The sequence below is a fragment of the Vipera ursinii genome, assembly GCF_947247035.1.
Source record: "Vipera ursinii genome assembly, chromosome: 13".
In the NCBI taxonomy this organism is placed as follows: Eukaryota; Metazoa; Chordata; class Lepidosauria; order Squamata; family Viperidae; genus Vipera; species Vipera ursinii.
In genome coordinates, this window is record NC_139526.1 from 18122600 (window position 1) to 18136798 (window position 14199).

Here is a 14199-nt window from a genome sequence, read left to right on the forward strand (position 1 = left end):
GGGGGTCGGTCCAACCCAGATTCGGTCCTAAGAAGAGCTGGACCCTCTCGTTCCCCCCCCCCCAGATTTGGAAGGGCTGCGGGCCTTCCAGAACCAGATCGCAGCCATCCAGCGGGATGCCGTTTGGTGGCTGCACACGGTGGTGCCCTCGATCACCAAGCTGGCTCCCAAAGAATACATACACTGGTAAGAAGAGAGACTGATGGGGGTCAGGGAAGCCCTCCTTGCAAGGGGGGGCTCCCCGAGAGCTTACCATGTCCACCTTTGCCCCCCCTCTCTCTCTTTTTTTAAATAGCCTGCACAAAGTCCTGTTCACGGAGCAACCAGAGACCTACTACAAATGGGACAATTGGCCCCCCGAGAGCGACCGCAAGTAAATCTGAAACTTGACTTGAACCTAGAGCCCTGCAGTGGGGGTGGGGGTGGGGGTGTCAAGGGTTTGGGGTGGAATTTGCATGCTTCTGGATCGTGCACGTTCCACAGAGTGCGGTAGGCTCAGGTTTGCTGCTAGCGGCTGCTTGTGACTTGGAAAGCATAATCGGTGCCTTGGCCTTGTACTCAAACCACCTTTGGTGTTTTATTGAAAGCGAGGCACTGTTGGGAAGTCGGTCTCTCCTCTGTTGCCCTGAGTGTCAACCTGCTAAGCATCTCTTCCCCCCCCCCCTGCTTCCTGGCCAGCTTCTTCCTCCGCCTCTGCTCCGAAGTGCCAATCCTTGAGGACACACTCATGCGCATCCTGGTCATTGGCCTGTCGCGGGACCTTCCCCTCGGCCCTGCCGACGCCATGGAGCTGGCTGACCACCTCGTCAAACGGGCAGCCGCCGTGCAGGCGGACGGTGAGCCTCCTTTGAGCCTCTCGGGGTCAGGAGGGAAAGTTTGCTTTCATCTTGGCATTAAGAGTAAGGGTGGGGTGGAGGGGGAGAATGGTGTTTTCAACTGGGTTAGTTAGAGAAACAAAACCTTTCCAGTCCTGTCTCTCGCTGAGAGAAGGCTGTCTGGAAAGCTTTCAAGGACGTTCTAGCAGGTGTGAAGAAGATAGCAGACAGTTCTCATAACAAAGAGAATTTATTCACACGAGCTAGGTGGAAGTCTGGGGGCTTTGGGCTGGGAGTGTCACTGTTACATGGTACGGTTAGATGCTTTGGGATTTTCGAGTTATTTTTCCTTCGCCTACACATCATGCCATGTATTCAATAAAGCAGGAAGTTTTTTAGCAACAAAAGCAATCGTGCAATTTATTTGGATATTCAAGCTGGAGGTTGACCCCCTGGCTCTTTGCCTCTGCTGTGAAGCATCAGCTCTTGATCCCAGCTTATGCCAAGTCCCCTGGGAAGGGGTGGCGATCCACATGACCCGGGCCTACTCTAACCATCATAAATACAGGCTGGTGGGGATCAAATGACTGCAGCGACGCAGAACTTTCATATAAGCGTGAGGATCGGTTGCAAGTCATTCTTCCCGGAGCCTTTGTAACTTCAAATGGGTGTTAGAGGAACGGTTGTAAGTCGAGGATCTCCTAGGCTTCTTTCATAATCTTCTCCTCCTTGGTCCCCTGCGTTGTCTGAATAAGGAATCTCAGTTAGTTGTTAGCCGCCACTGTGGAAATCCAGCTCAGTCTCGTGCAGATTTGTCGGGCCTGTCTTTGTTTATACCGGGCTGACATTTTTTATTTCAGATCTCGAAGTCTTAAGGGTGGAAAGAATTCAGCTGATCGACGCCGTCTTGAACCTTTGCACCTACCACCATCCTGAGAACATCCAGCTGCCTCCGGGGTAACCGTGGAGAGATTCGTCCTTGGCGGTTGTTGTTGTTTTTGAACGGCAAAATAAAGCCCGTTCTGTCCCGGTGTTTGCTTTGTACGTTGCATTGTTTTGTTAAAACCTATAACAGGATCATGTCTTCGTAGGTACCAGCCTCCAAATCTGGCTATTTCCACCCTCTACTGGAAAGCCTGGCCTCTGTTGCTGGTGGTTGCGGCGTTCAATCCGGAAAACATCGGTGAGGCATGCTGCAGGATCCCTTTCTGTGAAGTGAATCACTGCAGTCGTTAAGCGAATCACACGGTCGTTAAGTAAATCCAACTTTCCCCATTGACTTCGCTTGTCGGAAGGTCGCAGAAGGGGATCACGTCACCCCCCCAAGAATCCTGATTTTGATCATGTGACCATGGGGGGCGTCATACCTGAACAACGGTCATAAGTCACTTTTTTCCACTGCCGTTATAACTGAACGGTCGCTAAATGCGCTGTTGTTAAGTCGTGGACTATATGTGTGCTTTACTGGTGTAAGTTTTTTTTTTTAAAAAAAGTCCCCTTTACAAATTGCTTTTGGTTTAAAATTATCCTAATCATCCGTCCGTGAGATTTTGTTCGAGGCATTACTGGGCCCTGGGATTGCTCCCTGCGAGGCTTCTGAATTATGTTTCTCCCCCACCCCCCGCTTCCCCGTCGTCCTCTGGTTTGATTGGCAGGTCTGACGGCTTGGGAGGACTACCCCACGCTAAAGATGCTCATGGAGATGGTGATGACCAAGTAGGTTCAAAGCGGGGGGGGGAGTCTGTCCCACGCGTCTCTCTTTTCTTGTCTTCAAGTTAAATGGAGATTTATTGTATTATTTTTTTTTGGAGCTTTTTTTCCTAACATCCGACGGCTGGGTCATTAAAAGGGACTCGTTCCCCCCCCCTCTTTTTGCCCAGCAACTACTCCTACCCTCCCTGTACTCTGACCGACGAGGAGACCCGCACGGAGATGATCAGTCGCGAACTGCAGACCTCCCAGCGGGAGAAGCAGGAGATCCTGGCCTTTGAGGGCCACCTGGCCGCAGCCTCCACCAAGCAGACCATCACCGAAAGCAGCAGCCTCCTGCTCTCGCAGCTGACCAGCTTGGATCCCCAGTAAGGAGCCCCGGGGGGGGTGGGGTGGGGGGGGTTCTCCTAGGTCTAGCAGGAGACTGGGAAGCTGGGCCGAGGAGGCTGGCTCGGCCCGTTGCTTCTTCACCGGCTGTTTCTCCTTCCGCAGAGGGCCTCCTCGCAGGCCGCCCCAGCCCGTCCTGGATCAGGTGAAGAGCCTCAACCAGTCTCTGCGCTTGGGGCACCTCTTGTGTCGCAGCCGGCACCCCGACTTCCTGCTCAACATCATCCAGAGGCAGGTGAGGAGCACACGAGGCTGGGAGGCTCAGCCTAGAAAGATCCTGGAGATGGTACATTTTTCAGGATTTCCAGAGAAACCGCCCCCCCCCCCAAATGGGGTGATGCTTGCGGAAGATCGAGTGAGCTCCCGTCAGCCTTGAAAGAGGGATTGGGCAGGTCCTTGGAAGAGGGATCTCCGTGCTTGTCAGCTGTTGGCAAATGGAACCTCCCTAACTAGAGGCAGTCTACCGCTGAATATCGATCCTAAAGAGGAGAAGGAGCAACAGTATTTCTTTTTGAGTCCAGCCTGGCACTACACTGGCTTGGCCTATTGGATATTCCTGGAACTACAATATTATCCAATTTTTCTACAGGCTTGCAGAGCTCCTATCAGCCCCCCCCCAAAAAAAAACCCAAGAACAAGATGTGGAGTTACTTCTGAGTAGTCCGTTGCTTGTTGCTCACCTGCAGACAGAATCTTGCCAGGCTAAAGCAACTCTTTGCAATAATGAGAGCTCCGTTCTGTAGTCCGCTGGGGAGGGTCTGACCTTTGCTCTCTTCCTGCCCACCAGACGGTGCAAACCCGGCTGCCGTTCTTTTGGCCTCTGGGAAGGAGCCCCCGCATTCCACCGCAGCCCCCCCAAATTGAAACCCTCTTTTCCCAGAGGCAACAGGCAACCCCCCCTCCCCCAGTCCTCCTTTTTTGTTCTCTGTGCCCTCCGCGGTTTTTCCAGCCCCCAGAAAACCAGACCTTGGTTCCGCTTAGGTCCGCTCTCTCTGCATCTCTTCTCCCCGACTGATTCCTGCCTCCTTCCTCTTCCTCATCGTTAGGCTTCTTCGCAGTCCATGCCGTGGCTGGCGGACCTCGTCCAGTCCAGCGAAGGCTCGCTGGACGTCCTGCCGGTCCAGTGCCTCTGCGAGTTCCTTCTGCACGACGCGGCTGACGAGTCGGCCTCCGGAGAGGACGAAGAGGAAGGGGAGAGCAAAGAGCAGCGGGCCAAGAAGTGGCAGGTTGGGTGGCTTTTGTGGGCTGCCATTATTCGAAAAGCAAAGAGCCGAGTCGGGAAGACGGATGACCGATTTGTTTGTCACGCCAGGAATTTCATCCCGGCCTTCACGTTACAGGCAGTCCTTGATTTACGACCATTTAATTAAGTTGCAACGGAACGGGGGGGGGGAAGCGACTTAGGGCCGTTTTTCACATTTACGACCGTCGCAGCATCCCCAGGGTCACATGATCAGAATTCAGACGCTTGACGGTCGCAGCGTCCCGGGGTCGGGTGATCCCGTTTTGCAGCCTTCTGACTAGCAAAATCCTCGGGGAAGCCGGATTCACTTAACAACCGTGTTGCTAACTTGTAACAGCTGCAGGGATTCACTTAGCTGTGTCAAGAAAGGTCGTGAAATGGGGTAGAGAGCTCAACAGCTGTCTTGCTTAGCAACGGAAGCCTTGGGCTCAAGTGTGGTCGTAAGTCAAGGATTACCTGCACGTTGAAGAACAAGAATTTCATCCTTCCTGCAAGGGGCTCTCAGATACACAGCTCCCCCTCCCCCCCCCCAAAAAAAATTGCCGAGCGGATTTATGCGGCGAGTAGGGAAGCGGGCACCGAGTCCTAACTTTGTGCCGCTTCTGCGCGGGTGTTTTTCCCCACTCAGAGGCAGCAAAAGCAGAGGCAGCTGCTCGGCCGTCTGCAGGACATGCTCCTGGGACCCACGGCGGACGAGCAGACCACGTGCGAGGTGCTGGACTACTTCCTCAGACGCCTCAGCTCATCCCAGGTGGCCTCGCGGGTGCTGGCCATGAAGGTAAGGAAAGCAGCGCAAAGCAGCGCCCGGTTTAGGACAGAGAAGGACGCCACCCAGATTCTTGCTAGGCAGAACGTATTTCCCCCAGAGTTTGGCCAGAAGTGGACCTTAGCTCAGAGGCAGCTCAGGCTGGATGAGGCTCTTGTGTTCTCCCCCCCAGGGTCTGTCCTTGGTGCTTTCGGAAGGAGCCCTCCCCGAGAAGGAGGAGAAAGAGCACCCGATGGAGGAAGACTCCTGGGACTTCGAGCTGCTTCAGAGCTACCAGTGGCTTCTGCGAGACCTCCCGAAGCTGCCCTCGTTCGACAGCGTCCGGACCACGACGGCCGTGGCTTTGCAGCAGGTGCAGGACCTAGAAACCGGGTGGTTTGATTTAGCTGGCCTGGACTGAGGGTTTTTTTTTAAATTTTTAAATTAAATTTTAAATTTGGACTAACGTTATTTAATTCTGTTTTAATTTTAACTGTATTCTAACTTTTGTACTGTTTTAACTGTTTTTAACTTTGCCCTGTCAAACGCCCTGAGTCCTTCGGGGAATAGGGCGGTATAGAAATCTAATAAATAAATAGATAGATAGATGGATGGATGGATGAATGAATGAATGAATGAATGAATGAATGAATGAATGAATGAATGAATGTATGTATGTATGTTTGTTCTGATCCTGGAGAGGCTCTTCTGACCCAGCGCCCTCCCCCTCCCCCACCCCGGAGGGTGTAACGTTGCTTCCCTTTGCTTTCCCGTGCCAGGCCATCCACATGGAGACAGACCCTCAGACCATCAGTGCTTACCTGGTCTATCTTTCCCAGCATGCTCCGGTGGAGGAACAAGGCCAACACAACGACTTGGCTTTGGTGAGAGAAGTTGTGGGTTGTGGGGAGAAGGAGGTCCCGAGAGCACAAGGTTCTTCCAACTTGGCCCTTTGATGACTTGTGGACTTCAACTCCCAGAATTCCTCAGCCGGGCCCTCCAGAGATAGAGGGGGACTCTTCTCCAGAAAGGGGTTGGGGTGGGTGTTAGTTGGCCCTGTCCTTCAGAGGTGGAGAGAGAAGTGACCTTGGCCGCCTTCGCTCACACTCGGCAGAGAGAAGAGCTGAACTCTTTCTCTGATCTCCGCTTGATGCCTTTGTTCTTCCGTTGCTCTGTGTTTCTTCCTCTTTCCCTCTGCAGGATGTGGCCAGGTTGATTGTGGAGCGATCCACCATTATGTCTCACCTCTTCTCGAAGCTCTCCTACTGCTCGGAGTCCGACTCCGTGTTGGTGGCTCTGCTCTCCATCTTCTCACGCTACATCAAACGCATGCGCCACACCAAAGAAGGCGACGAGGTTTACAACTGGGTGCGTCCCTCTCTCCTCCCTTCCTCTTGGTCATATTTTTCCATTTGCATTTCCAGGGCAGTGTTTCTCAACCTCGGCAACTTTAAGAAGGATGGACTTCAACTCCCAGGATTCCTTGGCTAGCATGCTGGCTGAGGAATTCTGGGAGCTGAAGTCTTCGCATCTTAAGTGGAGAGGGGAAATTCTGGGAGCTGAAGGCTTCGCATCTTAGTTGAGAGGGGAAATTCTGGGAGCTGATGGCTTCGCATCTTAGTGGAGAGGGGAAATTCTGGGAGTTGAAGTCCGTTCTTCTTGAAGTTGCTGAGCTTGAGAAACACTGTTTTGGATGGAAGCGTATGATTTATAAAAAAAACCTCAAAGCAAGAATCGGCAAAACGTGGTGGGTGCTCCATCCGTGGAGCTTTTCAAGAAGAGACTGGAAAGCCACTTGTCTGGAACTAAGCACAGGGTCTCCTGCTGGAGCAGGGGGCTAGACTAGAAGACCTCCAAGGTCCCTTCCAGCTGTGCTACTCTGTTAAGACAATGTGAAATAAAACACCAGCATTTGACGGGCTGATGTAGACGCCCGCCCACCGATCAGGGAGGGAGGGAGGGAGACCCTGTTTCCAAGAAGGAGGGGGTGGGATCGAGCCGTGGGGAGGGGCTTCTCTTCATTTGCCTCGTTTCTGTTGTAGTCAGAGTCCCAAGACCAGGTCTTCCTTCGCTGGAGTGGTGGAGAAACTGCCACCATGCACATCCTGGTGGTCCACGCCATGGTGATTCTGCTGACCCTCGGACCCCCTCAAGGTGAAGGAAAGCTTGCTGGGAAAACGACCCGTGGGGGGGGGAGGGAGTCTCTGTGGGTCACAGGCGCTGGTTATGTTCCATCCAAGTTCAGCAGCGTCCAACTTGAAGACTTGTGGACTTCAACTCTGTTGGCTGGGGAATTCTGGGAGTTGCAGTCCACAAGTCTTCAAGTTGACCAAGTTGGACATGCCTCCTCTAAACGTTGCTTTATAGCGGAGGATGGCGATTTCTACACCCTGCTGGACATTTGGTTCCCTGAGAAGAAGCTGCTCCCCACAGCCTTCCTGGTGGACACCTCCGAAGAGGCCCTGCTTCTCCCCGATTGGCTGAAGCTGCGCATGATTCGCTCCGAGGTGCCCCGGCTGGTGGATGCAGGTGAGCAGGTTGGGGGGGGGAAAGGCGGGGCCGTGTCCGTCTGGCACGATTATGGAAGAAATGGCTGCCTCTGCTGGCTTGTCGTCAGCAGGGTGGATCCGGAAAGAAAGCCGCCTCCCTTTTTGCTTCGGAGGGCGTTGAATTTGGGGGTGTTTTATTCCAGCCTTGCAAGACCTGGAACCTCAGCAACTGCTGCTCTTTGTCCAGTCCTTTGGCATCCCAGTTTCCAGCATGAGCAAACTTCTGCAGTATCTGGATCAAACCGTCTCTCACGACCCTCAGACGCTGGAGCAGAATATCATGGACAAGAGTAAAAGATGTTTTTTTTGGGGGGGGATGGGATTTTCCCTCGAGTCTCTTCCGTGCCTTTGGGGATTCTGCCAAAGCCACCTAGGACGACTCTGATGGAGGCCTCTCCTCTCGTCCCCTTACAGACTACATGGCCCATCTTGTAGAGGTGCAGCATGAAAGAGGAGCTACCGGCGGGCAGACCTTCCACTCCCTCCTCACCGCCTCCCTGCCGTCTCACCAAGGTTCGGCATTTAGCTTTCAGCCGTTATTTATGGGTTCGATTGATCTCCACAGCCACCTCTCTCAGTAATCGGAACACAGAACGAAAGAGTTGGAAGGGACCTGGGAGGTCTTCTAGTTTAACCCCCTGCTCCGGCAGGAGATCCCATATCATTTCAGACAAAGGGCTGTCCAGTCTCTTCTTAAAAGCCTCCAGTGATGGAGCGCCTACAACTTCTGAAGGCAACTTCCGTCCCATTAATTGATGGTTCTATAACTGTCAGGACGTTTCTCCTTAATTCTAGGTTGCTTCTCTCTTTGGTTCGTTTCCAACCATTGCTTCTTGTCTTGCCTTTCGGTGCTTTGGAAAATAGTTGGACCCCCCTCAACTTCGTAGGAGACTCTGGGCGGCTTGCAATTCAAAACACACAACCATTAAAAATAAAAAATAAAAAAAACTTCTTAAAACAGTAAAGGTAAAGGTTCCCCCGCACGTGCGTGCTAGTCGTTTCCGACTCTAGGGGCCGGTGCTCATCTCCGTTTCAAAGCCGAAGAGCCGGCGCTTGTCCGAGGACGTCTCCGTGGTCATGTGGCCGGCATGACTAGATGCCAAAGGCGCATGGAACGCTTAAAACAGTAGAAAGCATTAAAAGCAATAGCGTGAAGACACCTAATTCAAAGGACACACGAGGGCAAGATAATCTGGCCCATGAAAAAACATAGTCAGGAGATGGGGGTCCTTAGCGGTGTCCCAAACTCGGGAGTGTAGCCAGGTTTTTAAGCCTCTATGAAAAGCTAACAGGGTTGGGGCCATTCTAATCTCCAAAGCTCATGAACTGAAGAAGCTTCTTGGGTGAGAAGTGAAATGTTTTCAAGGAAAAAAACCAAACCCAAGAAAGTCCAGTTGCCTTTTGGGAAAGCACTTTAGGGACAACCAAGACCTGCGTGACCCATAGACATCACTGTGGGGGAAACTGTGTGTGTGTGTGTGTGTGTGTGTAAGAAAGGGAGGGGGCTTTACCGTCCAACTGACAAGATTTCGTTTGTCTCTCTGATCAGAGAGTGATGATGCCCCACGCATCAAATCCAGCCTCGAGGTTCCTCAAGGGCAAGGAAGGAGCCGAGCTTTAGCCCAGTTCCCTATCGTCAGTCCCGAGGCCGACTTGGCGGGTATCCTCCTCCAGGTAATCGGCTTTGCCTTGTCTCCTTTTGGGGTGATGGGCCTGCCTAGTTTCCCCCTTGCTTTCAGGCAGGCAGCTCCAGCTTCCCACGTCCTCTCTGATGGTGGAGACGTTATTCCTATCTTTGAGAAGAACAGAGAGATCAGCCTTGCCAGTTCCAGCTGACTTGTTCTGCGCTGCTCCAAGCGGGACTGTTTTTTCTGGGAAATGAAGCTTGAAAGAACTTGCTTATTCTTCTGTTTGTTGGATAAGACAGCCTACGAGCCGGTTGACGTGTTCACAGGCATCCCATAATTCTCACGTGGCCAAACCTTTAAGCCCCTCTGATTTCCCTCGCAGAGGGATCCCATCTCTGCCATCATAGTTCCTTTTGGAATACATGTTGTTGGAATGTATTTTTGTGTAACAACTACAGTAGCATTCAGCCAGTAGATGGCAGCATTTACAAATATGGATCTATGGTATATAGCAGACATGTCAAACTCGCGAAGTCATGCGACGTATCGGAACCTTTTCCCTTTGCCGGCAATGGGATGGGCGCGGTTTCTCCGTGACGCTCCAGCCCGCGGGCCGGCAGTTTGACACCCCTGGTATATAGTATACTCTGTTCTTTTGTTCTGAGTAGAGTTTCCCGTTTCCTGTTACAGTTAAGCAGCAAAGCACATGATGACTGTGTTCTTTGATCTGTGGTGCTGTATATAAACAGAATTCACAGAATTTCTGTGGGTGCTCCGGCGTTATGGAACCAACTGCCGGTTGAGCTCTGGATGGCATCAGACCTCCGATCCTTCCGTCGCGGGTTGAAGACCCATTTATTTGAACTAGCGGGTCTGGCCTGATGGGGGTACATGGGTTTTTATAGGCTTGTTTTATTATTCTTGTTTTAACTTGGGCATTGATTTAATTGTCTTTTAATGTTTGTATTGTTATTTATATTTACGCCCTGTGAACCGCCCTGAGTCCCTCTGGGAGAAGGGCGGTATAAAAATCTCAATAAATTAAATTAAATTAAATTAACAGGTTATCGGCCCAGAGACTACATCCAAAATTGCAGCAGATCCGTGTTTGCTTCCAATTTTGGACAAAAATGCCCAGTGAACAAATGGGTTCTCTTAATGGGCCACGGATTCACTTAACGAACATGGTGATTTGTTTAATGATCGCTGCAAACCCCTCCCCCAAATAAAATCAGGCCGGTCATATGGATCAGCTGCTTTACAGTCCCCACTTCTTACCATAAAGGGCAGCAGGCTCCATTGCGGTCGTAAGTCGAGGACTACCTGTAAGCAAACATCCTCTGGAGTGACGTTATGTCTGAACGGCAGAAATGCGCCTGGATCTTTGAAAACGAGCACTCCTAACTTAGCAGCGAGCGAAACGGGGGTCTCCCTTTCAGATTTTTCTCTTTCTTCGGTCTGCTTAGTTGTTTCCGTTGGCTCCGGACCCCCGCTGGCAGAACTCGAACCCGCGGCCCCTTGCCCTGGCTTTGCAGCAGACCCTGGGCCAGGAGCTGGCTCATCTGCGCCAAGGAGGCGGCCCGCCGTCGCCCAAGACGGCAGCGCGTCTTCTAAAGGCCCTGGCGGCCCTCTTGAACTCGCCCCACGGAGGAGCCCTGGTGATGGCGATGCACCGCAACCACGTCATGGCTTGCCCGCTCGTGCGCCTGCTGTGGCAGCACCAGGTGAGGCAGCCAGCCAGCGCCTGCTCGGCCAGGGGCAACCTTGGGTCGTGGGGGTGGGGGGAACTCGGAGGTAGAGTTTTCGCTCTGTTGTACAGGTGGCCCTGGGCTTACGACGCTTTGTTTAGTGACCGGAGTTCACAGCGGCACCGGAAAAAAAGGGGCTTAGGCCCGTTTTCCACCGTGGCATCCCCAAGCTTACGTGACCAAAATCCAGAGGCTTGGCAACGGACTCCTATTTATGACGGTTGCCGTGTCCCTGGGACCACGTGATCCCCTTTTCCCGACCTTCCGACAAGCAAAGCCAAGGTGGAAGCCGGATTCACTTAACAACCGGGTTAACTGACGTAACGGTCAGAGTGATTCACTTAACAGCGGTGTCCAGAAAGGCCGTGAAAAGGTCATTTAAGAGCTACCTTGCTTAGCAACAGAAAATTGAGGCTCAGTGGTTGTAAGCTGAGGACTGCCTGTACCTCTAGGACCTTGCTTGTTATTTTGGAGGGGAGGGGGGGCTTGGGGGCTCTTGGCTGGCCCTGTGGCCCCTCAGTTGAGACTAGGGAGGCTATACAGGGTCAGGAGCCCTCCTGATTCCAGAAATGAGTAGGTGGGGGCATTGGGAGGGGCTCCTGGATCGGGACTCTTGATCCGAAAGGTGCAAATAGGAATCTCCCCTCCCCACAATTGCCATGAGTTTGAATAATCTGGATTATAAGAAGAGAGCCTATGCGATCCTTGTCTGGAATAAGGTTTGGGGGAAAGGACCGGGGGGGGGGGGGAGGGGGACAAGCAAAGCCAGGGAGGGCTGTAATTAAGCGACATGCAGTGATTTTTATTTTACTTTATTTTTATTTTATCTTTTCACTTTACTGTTATTTTATGCTTTTATTGTTTTTAACCCTTTACGAGCCGCCCGTCTCGCTCTCCAGAGACTCTGTGCAGGTCCCGTGGCCAAATGTTCTGGTTTCAAAGTTGATTCCCTCCCGGAAGTGGGGGACCTCAGCTGTTGGGGGTCTTCACCCTGGGGCTGCTCAGCAAGGAGTAGAGCTTTTTTCCAAGGCCTTTTGAATGCCTCTTTTGGGGCTGGGCGATGCTGCCTGTGACCCCACCTCCTCTTCCTCCTCTCAGCGCCACGCTCCCCAAGACGAGGCCTTCTCCTCGCTGTTTTTCAAAGTCCTCATGCAGATGTTGCAGTGGCTGGAGAGCCCCGGGGTGGAAGACGGCCTTCTGCGGACCCAGCTCAAGTCTCTGGCAGTGCAGTTTTCCTCCCAGCACAGAATCGGCGATGGTAGGAAGAACGTGGGGAGAATTGGGAGCGGCAGGGGGGCTGGGCGGGCGAGGTAACTTCCCCTTTGAACGTCTTTGGTGGCATCTCTTGACTCTTCCCCACGGTCCCTCTCTAGGTGTAGCCCGACGGACTAAATGAACTGCTTTTCTGTGTTCAGACAGTACATTGACCTGACCCAGTGGGCTGCTTCACACACAAAGGGGAACCCACCAAAATCCGAAGGAAACTTTGGGTGTTTTGTGAATGCAGCCACTAAGTCTGGCCCCTTTAGGGATGGGGGTTCACGCACCAGCCCAAAATAGGAATAAGGGGGGAGAGCAGAACCTGGAAGGGATCCAGTTGGCCAAGAGGGAAGCAAGCATCCGTGTTTGAGCCGTGTCTGCGGGAGGGCGCCTGCCCTGAGTCAGTCTGTGGGCTGGTGGCTCTTCAGACTGTCTGCATTTTGTGGCCTCAACCTTGGGCAAATTAAGATCTGTGGACTTCAACACCCAGAATTACCCAGCCAGCTGGGAGTTGAAGGCCACACAAATTTAACATCTCTGACCTGACTAGCAGGCCTGGGCCCAGGGGCCCTTCCCAAGCGGAACCCGTCTTCGTTCCGTGCTGTCTCACAGCCCTTTCCGTTCTGTAACTGCAGCCCAAGCAGGCTTCTTGCACCTGGCCGATGCGCTGGCCTTCTGCCACAACTCTGAAGTGATCGGCTCCGCCGTCCGTGCCATCGTGGCCACCTTGAAGTCCAGCAAAACATGGAACGTGGAACCCGAGCTTGTCAGCAAAGGTAGGATTGAGACACACACACACACACACACACTGTTTCTTCTGCCTTGCCTGACCTCCGAGTCTCGGAATGTTTTTGTTTCTCCCATCCAGTCCTCGAAGGCCTGTCCAAAACGCGCTCGCCGTATCTGGAGGAGTTGCTGGTGACCCTCTTCTCCGTGGCCACGGAAATGACGCCTCATTTCCCTACCGCTGGGCCCATCTCGGTGGTGACCTCCTTGCTGCTCCAGTGCAGACAGGAAAGCCTAATTAAGAAAGAAGCAGAGAGCTCCAGGTTGGGACTGGGGCTGTTTTGGGCTCCTTCTCGGCTCCTCTGCGCACGTTGCTCCCTTTTCCCACCCCCTGCTTTGTTCCCCCCTTCAGTGTCGAAAGCGCCTCCGGTCTCTTCATCGACTGGCTGGAGTTGCTGGATCCAGAAATCGTCAGCAGCTGCCCTGATCTCCAGCAGAAATTGCTGTTCTCCTGGGACAAGGTGAGGATCGGTCTGGAACATGGGTCAAAGCTTGAGAAGTCGCCATCCCTCGAGAGCTGGGAAGCCGGCCTACACAGTCTGGGCTCCTCGCGGTTTGCGGGATCTTGCAAGTAGAATCTGCCTGGCCTGCAGAGGCTGCAGGTGCCCCTCAGTGTAGTAGGAGGAGAAGAGACAAGAGTCTAGGAGTTACAAGTGCGATAGAATTTAGAGTGGTGTTTTTTTTAGTTAGCATATTTTAGCTTAAGTTGGTAAAAGTTAATACCCTGTATTCAGCTCTGGGAAGTTGGGGGGGAGGGGGAGGGAGGGAAAGTGGGGGGGGAGGGGGAGGGAGGGAGTTTATGTTTTTAAAATGTATTTTAAAACTTTTCAATTAAAAAAAAAAGTCTAGGGCGGAGTCAAGCACGTCATTAGCTTAGAATCCTTAACGTTCTCACAAGCAAACATATTTTGGATCTAAAACAAGCGGAGGAAGGAAGGATCGGGGATCCCGATGCAGATCTTTCAGAAAACATGAGGGGGAAAAAACACACACAGAAAGAGAGAAGCGAAGGTGTAGGAACAATTCTGAGTGCTGAGTTGTGATCCATTCCAGAGATTTCATCTTTTGCGTGGCCTCCTCGACACTTCCTGCTAGCCTGTTGGTGCCCCTTTTCTAGCCTGCCTTTTTCCCTTTGCAGAGTAAAGACTCTTCCCAGTCGGAGCCCCCCTCCTTCCGTCCCTACCTTCTGGCCCTCCTCACTGACCAGTCCAGCTGGTCCACCCTTCACTCCTGCGTCAGGACTTTGCTCTGCCGAAAGAAAGTGGGCGGGTAAGCTGCCCAGAGCCCAGAAGTTCTGGGAAGTGGGCAAAGCAGAGGCTTCTCTGAGG

At 52.7% G+C, this 14199-nt stretch overlaps 1 protein-coding gene across 3 annotated transcripts in view; it reads left to right on the plus strand.

The window, feature by feature from the left end:
- The window catches only part of INTS1 (integrator complex subunit 1), a 28889-nt gene that overhangs the window by 7371 nt on the left and 7319 nt on the right, over positions 1-14199 (plus strand). For all 3 annotated transcript variants that reach the window (XR_014493696.1, XM_083372918.1, XM_083372919.1), the window contains exons 12-35: positions 66-186; positions 296-373; positions 679-836; positions 1676-1772; positions 1907-1998; positions 2471-2531; positions 2696-2893; positions 3018-3147; positions 3959-4138; positions 4784-4933; positions 5094-5273; positions 5680-5784; positions 6101-6268; positions 6943-7054; positions 7268-7429; positions 7593-7739; positions 7864-7962; positions 8999-9123; positions 10544-10801; positions 11924-12083; positions 12721-12861; positions 12954-13134; positions 13224-13332; positions 14010-14140. Coding sequence is in view for 2 of the 3 variants with exons in the window: in XM_083372918.1 (XP_083229044.1) it covers positions 66-186; positions 296-373; positions 679-836; positions 1676-1772; positions 1907-1998; positions 2471-2531; positions 2696-2893; positions 3018-3147; positions 3959-4138; positions 4784-4933; positions 5094-5273; positions 5680-5784; positions 6101-6268; positions 6943-7054; positions 7268-7429; positions 7593-7739; positions 7864-7962; positions 8999-9123; positions 10544-10801; positions 11924-12083; positions 12721-12861; positions 12954-13134; positions 13224-13332; positions 14010-14140 (3343 nt within the window). In the remaining variant the exon portion in view is untranslated. The remainder of the gene's footprint in view (positions 1-65; positions 187-295; positions 374-678; positions 837-1675; positions 1773-1906; positions 1999-2470; positions 2532-2695; positions 2894-3017; positions 3148-3958; positions 4139-4783; positions 4934-5093; positions 5274-5679; positions 5785-6100; positions 6269-6942; positions 7055-7267; positions 7430-7592; positions 7740-7863; positions 7963-8998; positions 9124-10543; positions 10802-11923; positions 12084-12720; positions 12862-12953; positions 13135-13223; positions 13333-14009; positions 14141-14199) is intronic.